The following is a 15,874-nucleotide window of genomic DNA, read 5'->3' as shown; positions in this document are numbered from 1 at the left end:
TCAGCACCTGGTCACAGATGCTGGGTTACCACAGAGGGACTGCTGAAAGACAGCAGTGCTGAGGTTCTTTAACCTTACTTTCACCTCTACAACCATCTCGCTTCCCAAAACACATATGAATTGAAGGGGATATCTACCTGTTACCGAAAATGGTAGAGTTATTCTAATTTTCATGGCAAAAGATATTGCATGTTCACTGTATTTTAAATTGGCTTCAGGGAATAATTTATAAGTACTGTCATGTCTCCCTTTTTCCACAGGATCCCATTTTCCCTGTCAGTCACTTTGAAGATTGTTACCAATAAGTGTAGTTTATTCTCACAGAAACATCCTGTTTGTTTGTTTTTTTCTTTCTTTCTGTTACTGAGTGCCTCTCAGCTACTAGAAACTCCAGCATTTCCTCACTCCCTTTTTTGAAAAGTGGCTTTTCTTACATACAAGGCAGGAAAACTGTAACAAAATTATATATTGGATTTTTTTTCATTTCATAACACAGAATACATATATGGGATCACCAGCCTTGTAGGACACCTGAACTTGGCAGGAGTTAAAGGCGTTTATGTGCTACACAAAAGCAGGCTGTTGGCATCTGGTGGCTGCTTTAATCAGGCAAGTATATAGCTTCACTGTGTCTCTTATATTGATTTTGATTAATTCCTAACGAATATCTCTGAGCACATCTTATTTCACAGATAAGATGTGGCCTCTTCATAAGAATTGTATTACCAACAAATTTAAGACTAATCCACCAGTTGCCAATATTATCTCCTGGTCACTTGGGAATGATGATACTCAAAGTGCTCAGTGCTTCACCCTGCGCTGAACAGCAAAACATTTCAACGGTAAGAATTAGTTGGTAGAGCTGGAAACATGATTTTTGCCATATCAGACACTGAACCACTTTTTCACTTGGCCACAAATGACTTGGCAGCTCTGCAGGAGAATGTACTCTCATAGCATAGCTACACTACTTAGCAGGATCCTCTTAATCTCCTCCCCTTGTAGTTGCCCGTTCCTCCAATATATAAAGAAGCGGTTTTGGATGACCCACTGAGTTGCTGTCACTCAAATAGTTAGCAGCTGCGGTCGAGTGTTATCACCTATTCCACAGCAGTCGGTGGAAGGTAAGATTACATTTTCAATCAACACTGCGCGCTGCGGTATTTGCTCCTTTTCCAACAAGAGGAATTTAGTGCTTTGAGGTACGCCAAGTAGTTAGGACCAGATGGTATTTATCCAAGGGTTCTGATGCAATTTAAGAAAATTAGGCGCTGAACTATGACAGAATCAGGTAATCCTTCAGTCAAAATTTCCAGACATCCTGAACAACAGAGCTTTGAATGGTGCAAACCAGGATGAAGGATTTTCTCCTGCCAGTGGAGCCATGCTTGTCACTCAGAGTTGTCTTTTATAATGGTAAGCTGCTATTTAAAGTTCTTTCTGCTAAGGTGTCACAAGGGAGAATGTGTCCACAAATTAAAATATATTACAATATCAATTCCCAAAACAATGTGAAAAATCCACTTGTTTCTGGGTTTAAAAATAATTGTGAACTGTTTTAATTCATCACATGACCTGTTTGTCTCTTGCTATTATTTTTATTATGTCCTGCTTCCCCTATTCCAATCCCCACAGTGACTCAAATCCTGATCCCCCAATTAGAGAAAGATTGAACTGTGTCCAAATATATTCAGACTTAATTACTTGCACAGGACCAAAATTATTGCTAATTTGCTAAAATTAGTGCTACTCCACACTCCATACATCCATTGCAACTCTCAATCCCATTATACATCCATGTGATAAATTTTTCTATCAACCAGCAAGGGGACAGTAGGGTGCATTGTGTTCATCCACTCATATTTGAACCACTGTCAAAAAGAAAACTTAGATGTTAAAGATGTTGTCTTGTGACAATAAATTTACTTCTCACATGGTTGCCAGCACTCAGGCTAAGATTCATGTTTACATTTTCAAGGAGTATTGACCAAGACAGGGACAGGGAAACTAATTTAAGGAAGAAAATCCAGCCTTATATATAAATGATAAGAAAATCAAATCTCATTAAAGTATACTTTTTAAAGTTTATAAGCTACATACAGTCCCCAGGGCAACGTACAGATAACAGAATTGATTCTGTAGTCCCTTTCCCAGTAGCACTTCTCTTAACTTCTAATTTCTACTAGTATGAGTGAAAAGAGAGGAATAAAACTTAATTGGCATAGGCTCAGGATCCTGTGGATTTGTTCAAAAGTGTGCAAAGACATTGGATTTGTTTAAAGACATATCATCTGGCTTGCCTTAGAAAAAAAGGAAATAACAGGTGCAAATATGTAAATGTACACAGAATTGTCATTTAGTGAAGAAAAAAAAAAAAAAGAGCATTTGTCCATTTTGTCTAGACAGACATTTTGCAGACCTTTGAAAAATGTTGCTAGTATCTATCTAATGGTTTTATTGGCAGGAGACTTCGGTAGCCTTTTAATATCATAAAGTAGACCACATAATACAACCGCAACACACAGCTCTGAGGGACTGGTTTCCAGTAGGTGATTTGACAATATTTTATGCCCACTCACTTTGCATGGGCCTGAATGGCTGCACAGTGTGCATGAAATTACAGGCTCAAGTCTCAGGAATTTCTCTTTTCATCTCATTTAAAAGCCTTAAACCATAATATTAGTTCTGAGCCTGAGATCTGCTTACAGATCAGTGACATCACATCACTCCTTCTTTTTTCTTCATGCTGATTAACCTGTTTAGACTTTCATAGAAGTCCTTAATATAGGAGCTAAATGTCCTTGAAAACACTGGGTTCTTGGCAAGTAGGCAAATTCCCAGTATGAGGCAAAGAAGGCCAATTTTGCTTTCATTACACTGTTGCTATTCCCACCAACTTCCCAATTTTCATGAAAGTAGTACACACACACGTTAGCGAAGGGTTCAGTGTACTGCACGACCTGGATTCTATTTCTAGCATTACCATGAGTGTCTTTTTGCCTCTCTTCACCCGTCACTTCAAGCAAATAAAAAACAGGTTTGCCTCTTGAGAGAAGATACTCTTACTTTTTTATAAAGCAGGAAAATAATAATTCAGCATCATCATATGACATACAAGGTTGTTCTGCTAGGAAAATTGTTACTGGAAGTTTCTTGGATCTTGTTGATTCTTAAATCTAAATCACTTAGTTTCAACAAGAAGGTCTTAATGTCAACAATCAAATTTTCAACAAGCAAGTTAGATTTATGTTCAAATTAACACTGTTGAAATGTACCTCTCAGAGAAATTCTGGTAAGAGAAAAACCCAGAGCATATTCATTAAATGACCTTTTTCCCATCACTTGTCACAGTGATTTACATATCCACTGAGGTGCCTCATAGATCTGGAAGGTATTACTGCTATTCTAGTTCAGCCTAAGAATCAGAATGTATTTTCTGATATTTTTGTATACTGAATGCCAGCTGTGCTATCTGTTTTCATATTTCAGATCTTTACTCCATTCATTTGCCTAACTTAAAGAAGCTGAAAAAAAAAATGGGAATAAGAAATATGGAACTCATGTTTTTGACAGTATTTCAAGGAAATTTATTTCTGTGGGTTCTTTAGACAGCTTATTTCAATTTAGAAAAGCTATTTTATGATCACTCCCTTCCAGCTGAAGAATACTGCCAATAGAAATTTTAAAATTTGAATCGTGTATTTTGAGGAGGACAGAAAAATTCCACCAGAGAGTAGTCAATCCATATAAACAAAACCCTGTTCCAATCCAATTCCATCCTGTCTTGATCAAGCCAGACCGGTGAAAAGAATGAGGGATTATATTCTGGTTGCAATTCCAACTCGAACATGAAATACTTACGACACTAAATCCATGTCCTAAAAAAAAAAAAAAAAAAGAGAGTACGAAGAATAATCTAGCACCTTCAGTTAATATAATACTGTATCTTCTATGTTTCACTATTTGCTGTAAATTTTTCAGGCTTTTCTGCTCACTCTCTGTCCTTATAGTAGTATACCTTTCATTATTTTACTCCTATCTAAGCAACTTCCAGGAAGCAGTTTTCTAAATTAAAATGAGATCACTTCAAACCCCTGTAAATTCAAGCCAGTGTTCACAAAATGTACTAGATTGGCAGCCTTTGACTGTTAAGTCTTCAACCAGCTGAAACAACAGACAGCACAAGGTTCCCTGTATTGCTCTGCCTGGTATTTCAAATGTACTCATCCTTTCTCACTCACTTTCTGCAGTTTGGCTATGTTGACATCTATCTGATACTTTGATAAAATTAAATATTTTTGGCATTATTGATGTTACTAATGTTTTGAAAAATATGTAAATAACTCATGATCAGAAGTCTCTTTTCGAGACCATTCAGACATGCCCAGGATTTTGAAGGTACAATTTCACTACTACTAGGTTTCTTACTTATTCTAGTGTTTCAAAAGTGTAGCTTCCTGCATTTTATTTGTCTGAATACGGCACTTCTAAGCCTCAACCATACCAACAAGATACAGCAATGATTTTTAAAATTCTTACTGTCAGGTAAGGCAGTGATGGCTGCAGTTTAATCAGACAAGGATTCTCATATCCCTGTTCTGATACCGTGTTCTGGTAGCAGCCTGATACTTCAAACTGTTGTAAATTTGCTATACATCGTGTTATTGTGACTGAGATTGTTTCCCTACACATTTCAGTTGGAAATACAGAATATTTCTAAGACTGTAACCATACAAATTACATTTGAGATTTGTAATGGATTCTTTTGTTGCCACGCTGACTGTTTTTCAGGTAGGGTCTCTTTCAAATAAACAAAGGGGAAAATTTCTCCACTATTATTGTGCTGTAGAGTTCAAATGCAAGTGCTGGCCAAAATTGACTAGAAAGCAAGTAAAGCTGGAAGGGCAGGAGGAAGAAAAGTACTTAATCTAAATGCACATTAGGAACCGTGTATTTCAGCTGGGTGCCTTTGTATGATGAGAAAGAGAAAAGGATTTGGTCATCTTTTCTTACATTATCCTTTTCCTTCAGTATCAAGAAGGAATGCTCACTTCCCTAAAAAATTTGACTGGCATTTCTTCTCTAACATCAGCAGAGAGAGGAATCAGATTTGTCAGAAGTCCACGTCGCAGGGGTATTGTGTAGTAAAGTGGCCTTCTACACAGCACTATACCATGCACTATACCGTGCTATACTACGACTTTAATAACGTTTTATTGCCACTGTCTTACATGGCATTCTCAGAAGCAAACTCCAGAAACAGTTTAGGTGAAAGTTCTATGGCATGAAATATATACTGTAATACACAGTATTGTAATTACTTGGAGATTTATTATCATTTATCCCTTGAAATGGAGGTATGTATCATGAAGGCTTCTGCAAGGTTGACCTGTAAGTCGAGTATTATCAGTGACTTGGATAACTGAATAGATAGTAGTCATTACCTTTCATTGTAGAAATAGCAAACCAATCTCTATTTAGACAATACTCAAATCATGAAAAACACTGCCCATAGAACATGTAATTCAAATTAGTGATGGGAAGCATAACAGAAAAAGCAAGAACGTGACTTTCTTGAAACTAAGAACCACTATTAAACCCCCCTGTTATCTGTTTCTGAAAAGAAAATAAACCTTGATATGTGGAAGCCTTGTTCTGAGCATACATTTGGGAAGCAAGAGCATTTCTTATCTACTTTCAGCTGTACTTTTATGTTTTGTTCTCAAGGGAAATTCTAGAGGCAATTGAAAGTCCATTCCTGTAGCCCACTGTAATAACAGAGGATTTTTGTTGAAAAAGGAATAAAATATGGGCAGTATCACTTTTTAAGCCAAAGGGCCCCTGCAAGCATACAAGGTTTGATGCAAACAGATTGTTGCATGGCTATGCTCTAAAATAAAAAACATGATACTGTGTGTATAATTAGATTAGACACCAAGACTGTCCTAAATGAACAACCCTAAGTACTTCAATGACAGTAGCTACACATTATATTAGTTTCTTAGAGAGCAAAATTTCCTCTGCCACGTACATAATTCCACTGAAGTTCCATGGCTTTTTGCATGTGATGAAAGACATAAAAAACCACTTTCCTAAATAGTTCAAGATGCAAACTAATTAAACTGATGAAAACAAACCCCAACTCTTTCTCCAAAGCTGTAGCTGAGTAAATTATCTCTACAAAACTCTTGGCTGGCTTTTCCTGTGCTTCATGAGTACAAATTTTGTACATATGGAAAACAACAAAGGCAAAAGAGTGGCTGATATTGAAAATAGGGTACAGTGTGAGGTAATGACCATTTTATACTGAGACTACTTAATGATGCTGGGCAATGAGAATTCTATCTAAGCAGTCATACCTGGATTTAGAGTACGCTTTCTCTTAAGTAATTGGAAAACTTATGTGAATTAGAGTTTCAGTAGGACCTGCATTTTTGAGTACAGATTCATGCAAATTTATACTGATAGCCACATAATGCTTTGAAAGAGTTTAAAGCAAGAGAAAAATGGCATCTCAGCAGTATGTAGACAAAGGAATAGCTTTACTGTATATATAAATTGACATATGTAGTCTCTGTGTACCTACTGTTCTGCATACTCTGTGTATAAAAACACGCATACTCTGTATATAAAAACACACATACTCTGCCTCAATTTTAATGGTTGCAGTTTTATCATAGAATAGTTTTCCCTATGGCATAACACACCAAAAACCTCATAATAAGAAAGAAGGTAATATGCCTCCCTAGAGCAGGAATCTTTGTGACTGGTATCTGTAGAGTATCAGTAGCTCTGATTACATGCAATGGGCATCTTAACATCCTCCCACTGCTTTTTAGTTTGACACCATACAGAATTAAACCAGTCACATCTCAGGCAGAGGTGTCTGGAACACTTTGGAAATCATGACTTGCTTTTATCATCCATAAGCCAGTCAAGAGTTTCTTTATACCTGAAAGTTTTAATTTCAACTGTTTCCAGTGTAGAGCAGAGTATTTCTCAAAATAATGGCCAAGCTTTATATGGATGTAACAGGGTTGCGCCCTGCTTTTGTGTTTGGGCCATTTTAGCTTAAATTACCTTGCTGGTGGCAGCAGTCTCACGTCGTTACTACTCGAGCAAACCAGCCCCGATTTCCTTCGGAGCTCGTACCACACAGAGGACCTCCTGAGGAGTCCCTACACCAGCAGCGATACTCAGCACCTGAGGACCAGGCGTGACGGAGGAAGGCTTTACCTCAGCGGGGCTGAGGGACACTAGTAACGGCCCTGTGGTAACGACACCTCCCCCTCACACTCCCGCCCCCCGCCCTGGGCCAAACCGGCCGTTGGGCGGGCGGAGGTGGGGGGGGGGAGAGAGAGAGAGGCGTCCCCTCCTCTTTGGAGGGCACGCTGCGGTGGGCGGCTGCTCCTCTCCGCCGCGGCTCGCCCCCTCTACCTCAGTAACGATGCTGTCCTAGCGAGGGATGATGATAGGGAGAGGAGAGGGGCAGAGCCGCCGCCGGGAGCCCTGTCTCTTGCTCGCCTCCCCGGCACTTCCCGGCTCCAGCTGCCGGGCTGCGCATCGCGCCGCCTTCCTGACGGGCGGCAGGAGGAGAGAGCGGAGGGACGGCGGTGGTTTTATGGTGAAGATTTTGTCCTCTTCAGGTGCTCTGTCCCCCGCCGGACAGGGCTTTCGTCCTCCTCCTGCCTCCTTCACCGCCACACACGCTGCCGGCCGAGGCCGGCCGAAAGCGGGAGCAGCCGCCGCCGCCTGAGGGGACCCTGACCATGTCGAGCAAGAGCAGGAAGAGCAAGGAGCAGGGGAGAGTGACCTTCCCCCCACAGCAGGAGGAGGAGGAGGAGGGGGCAGAGGAAGAGGAGCAGCAGCACCGGCGCCGAGGCTGGAGAGGCGTCAATGGGGGACCGGAGCCCCCTCCGCCACCTCAGAGAGCCGTTAAAACCCTCCGAGAGCCCTACGGCTACTACCCGCCCCCCCCATTTGCCAGCACCATGTAAGTCGGGCCCCGCGGGTGGGTTAAGAGGGTGCTGGCCGGCAACTTTCCCGGAGGAGCCGCGGGGGGCCGGCCGCCGTGTCCCCCGGCAAGTTGTCCCCGGGAAGCGCCGCCGGCTGCGGGGCGGCCCGCTCCGTCCCGCCGACCCGGGCCCCGCGGCGGGAGCGTAGCCCGCCCGGCCTGGCAGCAAACGGGCGTGACCGGTGCAGCGAGGGAGCAGACGGGGCTGGTTTGCAGTGGCTGAGGTGCGGAGACTTCGCAGAAAGTGCCTTGAGGGGATAGTCCGGTCGCTACCTGCCCCCAGCGCCCTCCCCCCCACTCGTGCCCTCCTCCCCAACCCCTCGGCTTTGCTCCTTCAGGGTGAGGAGGGGGCAGCATGTAGCAGAAGGCAGGCAGGGGTGCCGGGGCATAAGGCATTTCATCTCTTTCTTTTCTTCTTTCTTTTCTTTTTTTTTTTTTTTTTATTCTCCCTGGCTATTAGCATAGCTACCGAGAAAACCTAATTATTGGCTTGGCTAAGGTTTAGAGAACCCATCGCACCCTTTTGTACTAGCAGTGCTAATGGATCTCTTTTATATTTTTTTAAAAAATCTAGGCTGTAATAAAACCAGACTCCCCGCAGAAATCTAGGACACCTGTGCAGAAAAGGCTCAGTTCTTGAGATGCTTCTTATCCTGTTTGATGTTGTCTTTGGAAATTTCAGTTTGTTGGTTTTAAAGTGCAGTCATATATATATAAATACTGACCATGACTAGGCTTACTGCAAGAGAAGTAAAATCAATTTTACTAACAGGGATGTTAACTTCCTTTTCTCTGACTTCCAAAATGTAGGTTGTCCATGAATTATTCACTTATTTTTATAACATGGTGCAGTTTAAATAGACTTACCTCTGAGGATTGAGTATTTTATACTTGCAGGACAACATTCAGTTCTTAATTAAATATCTTAATTACCAGATGACAAACACTTTATTTTCAGTTTGAAGATAACATATTCAGCATTTATAGAAGAAGCCTTAATTAAAATCACCCTAGAGACAACTGTAAAGTAAAGAAATAATTAGAGTAGCACTTAGAATGAGATAACCACAAATAAAAGTGGTTTTTACCATCCCAATGCAGAAATTCTTCACAAATACCCTGTACCCAGCAATAAAGACTTGAAGTGAAGGAGTCTTTCATACATGTTTAACTGTCGGAAAGTTAGTTGTGCTTAAGCTGTTTGTCTAGGCTCCCTCTATAGTTGATGGGATGAGAGAGGAAATAGCAGTGAGCAAGGCAGCATAGTCATTTATCTTCTTTCTTGAGGTGCCTTTCTCCATTCACCATAAAAAGAGTCTAGAGGATTAGTTTAGACTCAGACACTTTATTTTTAGACAGTTGAAGCTAGCTCAGATCAATTGTAAGCTATGAGTCCTAAACTTCTGGATCCCCTTTAGGTTAGTGTCCTCCTAGAACTCTTGGCATATTCCTTTCTTTAAGAAATGGGTATTAAGCCATGAGGGAAGAAAACTGCAGTTCAGTTTGCACAACTATAGGCATATGAGCCCTGAGTGAGCTCTGTCTGTAGGAAAAAAAGGGCTGGTGTTAATCAATGTAATAGGAGTGTATTGAACTGACGGGCCACAAAGACAAAAGGCCCACAACTACCATTTCCCCTGTTACGTGCCCATGGTCATCCTTGGCATAGCAGTGGGATTTTTCTTCTGGAGTAACATTTTGTGTTTGGTGCTAATGCCTAAAATCATAGCATATGTTAATGAAATAAGTATGAGTATCAGTTTGCTCATAATGCACCCAGATTGATACATGTAAGGCTTTAGCGTGCACAAAGTGAGTATGAGAATCCCTTGACTGGAAGAATTTGTAGTGTAAATATTCAGTACTGACAAACAGCGCAAGTGGAAGGAGGCGGGAAGACGTGAAGTAGTTCGCAGAAGATGCACTTAGTTGCTATTTGCTATGTCTTTGCTCTGAAAGCTGTAACCTGTGCAAGGTACCTGTCAATGTACAGCTGGCTGCCTCCTGTGCCAAATATCGCTGGAAAAAGTAATTAACCCCAGATTCCTACTAAGATTGCAGGCTGGATGTAATACTTTTTTCACAAGGTACTGTATGTCCCAGTGGAAAAAATGTGGACACAACCTGTAAATTAAATGTAGTAGGCATTGGATGCCTGATTTCCTGAGTCTCTCTGAAAATTGTAGCTTAGTTTCCCGAGTAGAACAACAGAACACAAATAAAGGACTGCGTGGAAAAGGATCTTTAAAATTCTTTGTTGCTGCAGCCCTGTTAATTTGGCTCTTTCTTGGTGAGATGTTTCCCTTTTTCTGTGTGTGCATAGATGCGCTCCTGTCATCAAATATAGTCCTTTCCCCCCCCCAGGAATTCAGATGGTTAGTATTTTCTGTTCAAGAGTTAGTGAAGAGTGATAGTAGGAAAAAGCTCTGCATAGTTTGTGGGGCAGGAGGGGAAGGAACAAACTTAAGTGTGTATATACCTCCTCCTGATATCTCATTGTGTTTTGTTCCATTTTTTGACTGATTCTTTTCAGTTCAGAGCCAGAACTTCTGTGAGCTGACATGAGGGCATTTTGGATGATAGATTATGTCATTTCAGACCAGTGGGAGAGTATAGATCGGAGTCAGATCTTGCAGCTGGCCTGATTTATGTTCTGCTGTTCAGCTGAATTAGCCTCCCTCTTCTGGAAAGCCCAGGCAGTAGTTCACTGAAGGGAGAAGGAAGCTCTCATTTTATACACTTTATTCAGGGCAGGGATTCCCAAATTGTGTGGAACATGCGCAAGCTTCCATGCAAACATACATGAATATGATGCCATTTTTTTAATGGCGAAGAAACAAATTTACCAGCAGCCTCTTCTGGCACATGTCTATAGCAGAGCTTGGAGAGATAGTGAAGCCTTCATTTGGGAGAGGCAGTGAGGGTGGGGGGGATGCCCCTTTAACGCTGGCTGTGGCCCTGCACAGAGCCAGGAGCTGCTACCTTATTTTTTTCCTGTGATGGTAACAAACCAAACATTTAAGATCGTTTAATTTAAGAGATCTCAGGAGCCATGAGCTAAAATGTTGCTTATATGTATGTGCGTGTCTGAGCACTTAGTTTTGGGAGTTAGGCAATAATCATTCTTTAATTTGAAAATGGGAACCTCAGAGGTTATGTTTTACAGAGCAAGACGCACAATCCACATCTCCTGTGTGTCTGACTGTGGTGGTGTTGCTTTTAAATGTGCGCGTGCATCGCTGTTTCTGTGATGTACTTATCTGATCTGTCCATAATGACTGGACTGCATTTCCTTTTCAGGACTAGAATAGAATCAAGATCACTAATGCTGTACTTTAGTTTAGCAGTGGGGTAAACTGCTTGTAAATTGTTGATGCCATCATTTATTGCATTTAATAGTTCAGGGAGAATAACAGCCTGTTCTTCAGTACAAGTGTTAGAAAATTGCTCTACAGATCTGGGAAGGCCTAGAATGAAACCGCTGTTTCTCCAATTTCTTGCTTATTTTAAAAAAAACCCAACAAACTTATGCAGTTTGCAGTGTTAGAAAATAGACTTAGAAACAAGATTATAAGTCTTTTGAATGGCTGTTGATGAGATAAATGAACAGCAGAACACAAGGAATTCTCGGGTCAACTGTTTGTCCCACATTTCTGTCCTGCTGCAATCCTGAAAGTTTGAACATGAAAAGGTATGGGTAGGCTAACAGTAGAAATCTGTAATTGAAACAATCCATGGTAGAAGCAGAGTAATCATAATGCTTACTCTAGTCCTTTGCAGTTGTTGTGTTGCTCAAATTTCTAGCCTTGTACGTGGGAGTAACTGTCCAGGCAACAATACGATGCAATGCAAGGTCATAGTAAATGTGATGCGTACAAAACACGAGAGACAAGTGGCCATTGCTTGTTTAGTGGAAATCTTTTTTAAAATATTTTTTATTGTATATATGAAGGTCATGCATTTTAGATTGAATATTTAAAGTGAACATAAATATGTTATAATGTAGGATAGGTTTTTGTGTCTTATGACATTACCTGGTATGTAACGAACCATTAGTTGTTCAGAGTGTACATAACATTGCTCTATCTGAAAGCTTGTGATACTTACCATTAGGTAAAGGTCTTGAAAGGTGGTAGGAGCTGTGGCCTCACTAATGTGAGAGTTCTGCTGCAAAGCTGAAATGGAGGTGTCTTGCTTTCGTATTACTCAACAAGGGGCTGACTTAGGGTCCTGTCACATCTTGGTTAATTGTTAATTGGCTTGTGTTGTGTTCATTTATGGCTATCACTGAAGTTACTGAGTGTTTGCCTAAGTAGGGAGCAATGACCTAGACTTAAGCTGGCAAACGGCTAATGGTAGCAGTATAGTTAGGAAATAAAACTTGTAACTCGAGACCATCTTTGTTTTATACTGATGAATGAATGAATGGCTATGAAGGTTCATGGTGTACTGTTTCTGAAGCTCTTCCTTCTTGCCACTTGGCAAGAACCTCTCTGGTTCCTCGGAACAGCTGCCTAACTGCTGCACACTTTGGGCCAAGTGAAAGGTGTCTAGATGTGGTGGAACTGGTGTATTTCAGTTAACATGATTGCTCTGCTCCAATTCCATCCTTCTTATTTGTGCTGAGCAGCGAACAGAGGCTTGGGGCTGTATAGACCCCTTCGCCATTTCTGTGCTGTGAAATGTGAAAAACAGTTGTGGAAAAAATGGAGGGGCTCAGCTGCTGCTTCATGGCAGCAAAAGGGGACTGAATTCTGTCCTCTCACCTTCCTGCTGCATACCACTTAGTGTAATTATGCAATCTGTGTATTAGGACTAGAACTTACTTAATGTCCTGGTGTATTTCTGCTGAAGAATTAATATAAAATAATTGGGTGTTTTTCTTGCTTGGCATTCTTGTGGATTTTTTGCCATGCATTCTATGGATTTTTAATTTTTTGTCTTCTTTCAACTATTGGGAACAGTTGGGAAGAAGAGCATCACAATTTCCATCTCTCCTTCCCTCTTTTAATGTAAGTTGTCGGCTCCTTACAGAGACAAGGTTGAGAATATGAACTTTAAAGGCTTTAGGAAATAGAACACAAATAATTAATGCACGCTTAGTTCTATTTTAATCATATTTTTAAGCCAGTATAATGATATTTAGAGATGCAACTTTGTTGTTTTCATTACTTCAGTTGGCAAATATTACATATAAAATGTGCTGAAAACAGCTAAATAGTTAAAACTAACATTTCAACCATTTTCTTCATGCTTTGGGATAGCTTCAAAATATTAGCGCTAAGAACAGGAGAGCAGAAGATGGAATAGGAAACCTTGTACCTGATGCTTCTTGCATGCAACACTCTGACCAGAGCTGCGCTGGCTTCAAGGTCTTTGAATTTGGTGAGGGAAGAGGGGAAGAAGAGAGGAGGGAGGTATGGATGAACCTAACAGTCTGTGCTGTGTGGTGCTGCACAAGATTGTTTTCTTTTTATTTTTTTCAGGAGGTCTTGACAATATTTTAGTCATTAAAATACGAAGCAACTTTCATCCTTATTTTGAGAAGATACTGCAGTCACTTCAAATATGTAATTTCTGTCGCAAGATTTATAGCTAAGGATATCTTCCTTACTGGGAAGATATTCTAATGCAACACCTTTGGAAGAATATATCTCTTTTTACAGAAATCAGATGAGTCACCTCAGTCAGACAGTGGGTTTTGAAAGAATGATAGATAAAACAGAAAATAAGTGTCATATTTCAAAATACTCTGAAAAATTGCACTGAATGTATAGGGGGAAATGTATTATGTATTTCATAGAAGATAAATGAGATTCAGGGTAGCAGTTTAGAATCTTCTTAAATCATGAAGTCAGCAAGAGTCAATCTGTTCTCCGTCTTTCTTACTTTTTTTAATACACATACTTTTTTCTTTATAGCATTACAGTAAAAAATTACATTTATGTAGCTGTATGTTTTTAGATGTGGAGGAAGAATAGAAGCATAGCAGACAATAAAATCTTGTTTAAAAGGTGACTATGAAAAGACAATATTTCTGGTTTAGTTCTGATTTTGTGGGGAAATAAGGTAGTAGCATACTGTGGCTGTTCACATGTGTACTCTGGGGCTCGAATCTTTATATCTGAGTACTCCCAAATGTGAAATATGCCTGAGCTTTAAGACATTAAATCAATTCTGTGTTTAACAGAGTCACAAATCCTCTCTGTTATGTAGCCTTTTTCATAGACTTATAAGAAAGTGGTACAGAAGTAGGAAAAAAAAAAAAAAAAAAAGAAAAGATCCTGTCATGTTTGGCAAAGCAGTTTTGGCACATGTTTAAAAAAGTAAGTACCAGTTAGCATTGCTTATACTGCAGTGCCACTCAGGTCATTCCTGGTACTCCAGAAGTACCAACCACGGATGAAAATGTAAAAAGATCAAATGCTTTGTCCCGGGAGAGACCTGCCCTTGGTAATGAGTATTACAATCTCTTCACTTGGTCTGCAATGGAACTGCCCATTTGTGTTAACTGAAATGTTCAGAGCATGGACTAGCTTTTATGGTATTTGCAGCTGTGGTAAAGTGATTAAGATTTTATGTTTTGCTGAATTTATTACCACTGATACAGATATCTGGAAGGCCAGACATATTCTTATAACCTAAATGGAATTAGTTATGCTCAATGAAAACCATTCAGGTTGACATTGCTGCATATGGGGAAATCCAGTGATGTCAACAGGCATATTTTGTGCTGTGGTAGTATAGATAAGCTTATTGTTGAAAGATCACCCCCACAAAAAAAACCTCCACACCTGTATTTAAGAGGCTGTTGCTCTGGTTGTGGATTTGAACCTGCAGCAATTAGGATATGCAGCTTTTGAATCTGCCCATGCAGGTTCCACTGTGTTCACTTAAATGTGTAGTCTTTGTGTGCTCCAAAGGTGAGCGTGGTGTTTTTCCCTTGGTTCTGTCCTTTCGCAGACTGATGAGGTTTCCTTAAAAAGGGCTGTTTAATATTTTGGTTTACCCTCAGCATTCATTATGTAGCCCCATGTCTCTCCTAATGCACGTTACCTGGCTTTTGCAGTGAGGGTAGAAGGATTAATTTCCTCTTCAGTTTTTTTTTTGTCTGGCCTTCTAGTCTTGTATCTAAGTTTTTTGCCAAAGTGAATAAACTAATTTTCACAATGCTCCTGTAAAATGGGAGCCAACTGTTCTTTTTTTATAGATGAGGAACAGAAGTACATAGGACTTAAGGACCAAATTTGAAATTTATAAAGCCTGTTTGTCTCTATGGAGCATCTATATAGTGTTATATGTATTCAAAGCACACCCTCCATTAACTCGTATATTGTTTATCAGCTGCACTGGTGTCTCTGTGTCCATCAAATCAGCTCAAGTGATCACTATCCCTTGAGCTAATGGATTAACTGATAGCAGCTGGAGGCTGTCTTTCTCAATATTGAGCTGGACTGGAAAGGAAAGGAAGATTGCTGATGGGTTTCAGATTTATTTGCAGATGGTAGCGAAGGAAGGTATGGTATCCCGAGTACCTTTTCAGGCCTTTGGCCGCTGCTCTGACAGGCATAAATGCTTCTGTTCTTCCCCCAGCCGTGACCACTTTAGCCTGATCCCATCTATTCTGTCTATCAGACCTTGCCAGGCAGTTGTTTCCTGTTTCCTCCAGCTAGGTAGCATTTGCTTCTCAACCTCTTGTCCTAGGTCCATTTTCTTTGCAACTCCTAGTCTCTTCTCTGAACTTCTTCTCCCCTCTTTAGTTTTCTTACCTAGCTAGATTCAGCTCAGCATCTGATCTATCTATTCTCTCAGCCCATTCCTGTTTGTTCCCTGCTGCTCTCAGTCAGTATTTCCACTGGT

At 40.4% G+C, this 15,874-nt stretch overlaps 1 protein-coding gene across 1 annotated transcript in view; it reads left to right on the top strand.

Annotated features, from left to right (window-relative positions):
• The first annotated feature begins 7,386 nt into the window (after positions 1–7,386).
• Positions 7,387–15,874, top strand: part of TRPC3 (transient receptor potential cation channel subfamily C member 3) — a 44,830-nt gene continuing 36,342 nt past the window's right edge. Inside the window, exon 1 of the mRNA XM_075751051.1 lies at positions 7,387–7,993. Coding sequence (XP_075607166.1) covers positions 7,770–7,993 — 224 coding nt within the window. The 5' untranslated portion in view covers positions 7,387–7,769. The remainder of the gene's footprint in view (positions 7,994–15,874) is intronic.

The sequence above is a fragment of the Balearica regulorum genome, chromosome 4 (assembly GCF_011004875.1).
Source record: "Balearica regulorum gibbericeps isolate bBalReg1 chromosome 4, bBalReg1.pri, whole genome shotgun sequence".
NCBI lineage: Eukaryota > Metazoa > Chordata > Aves > Gruiformes > Gruidae > Balearica > Balearica regulorum.
The sequence above is the reverse complement of the archived record's forward strand: the minus strand, read 5'-3'. Positions and strand labels throughout refer to the sequence as shown.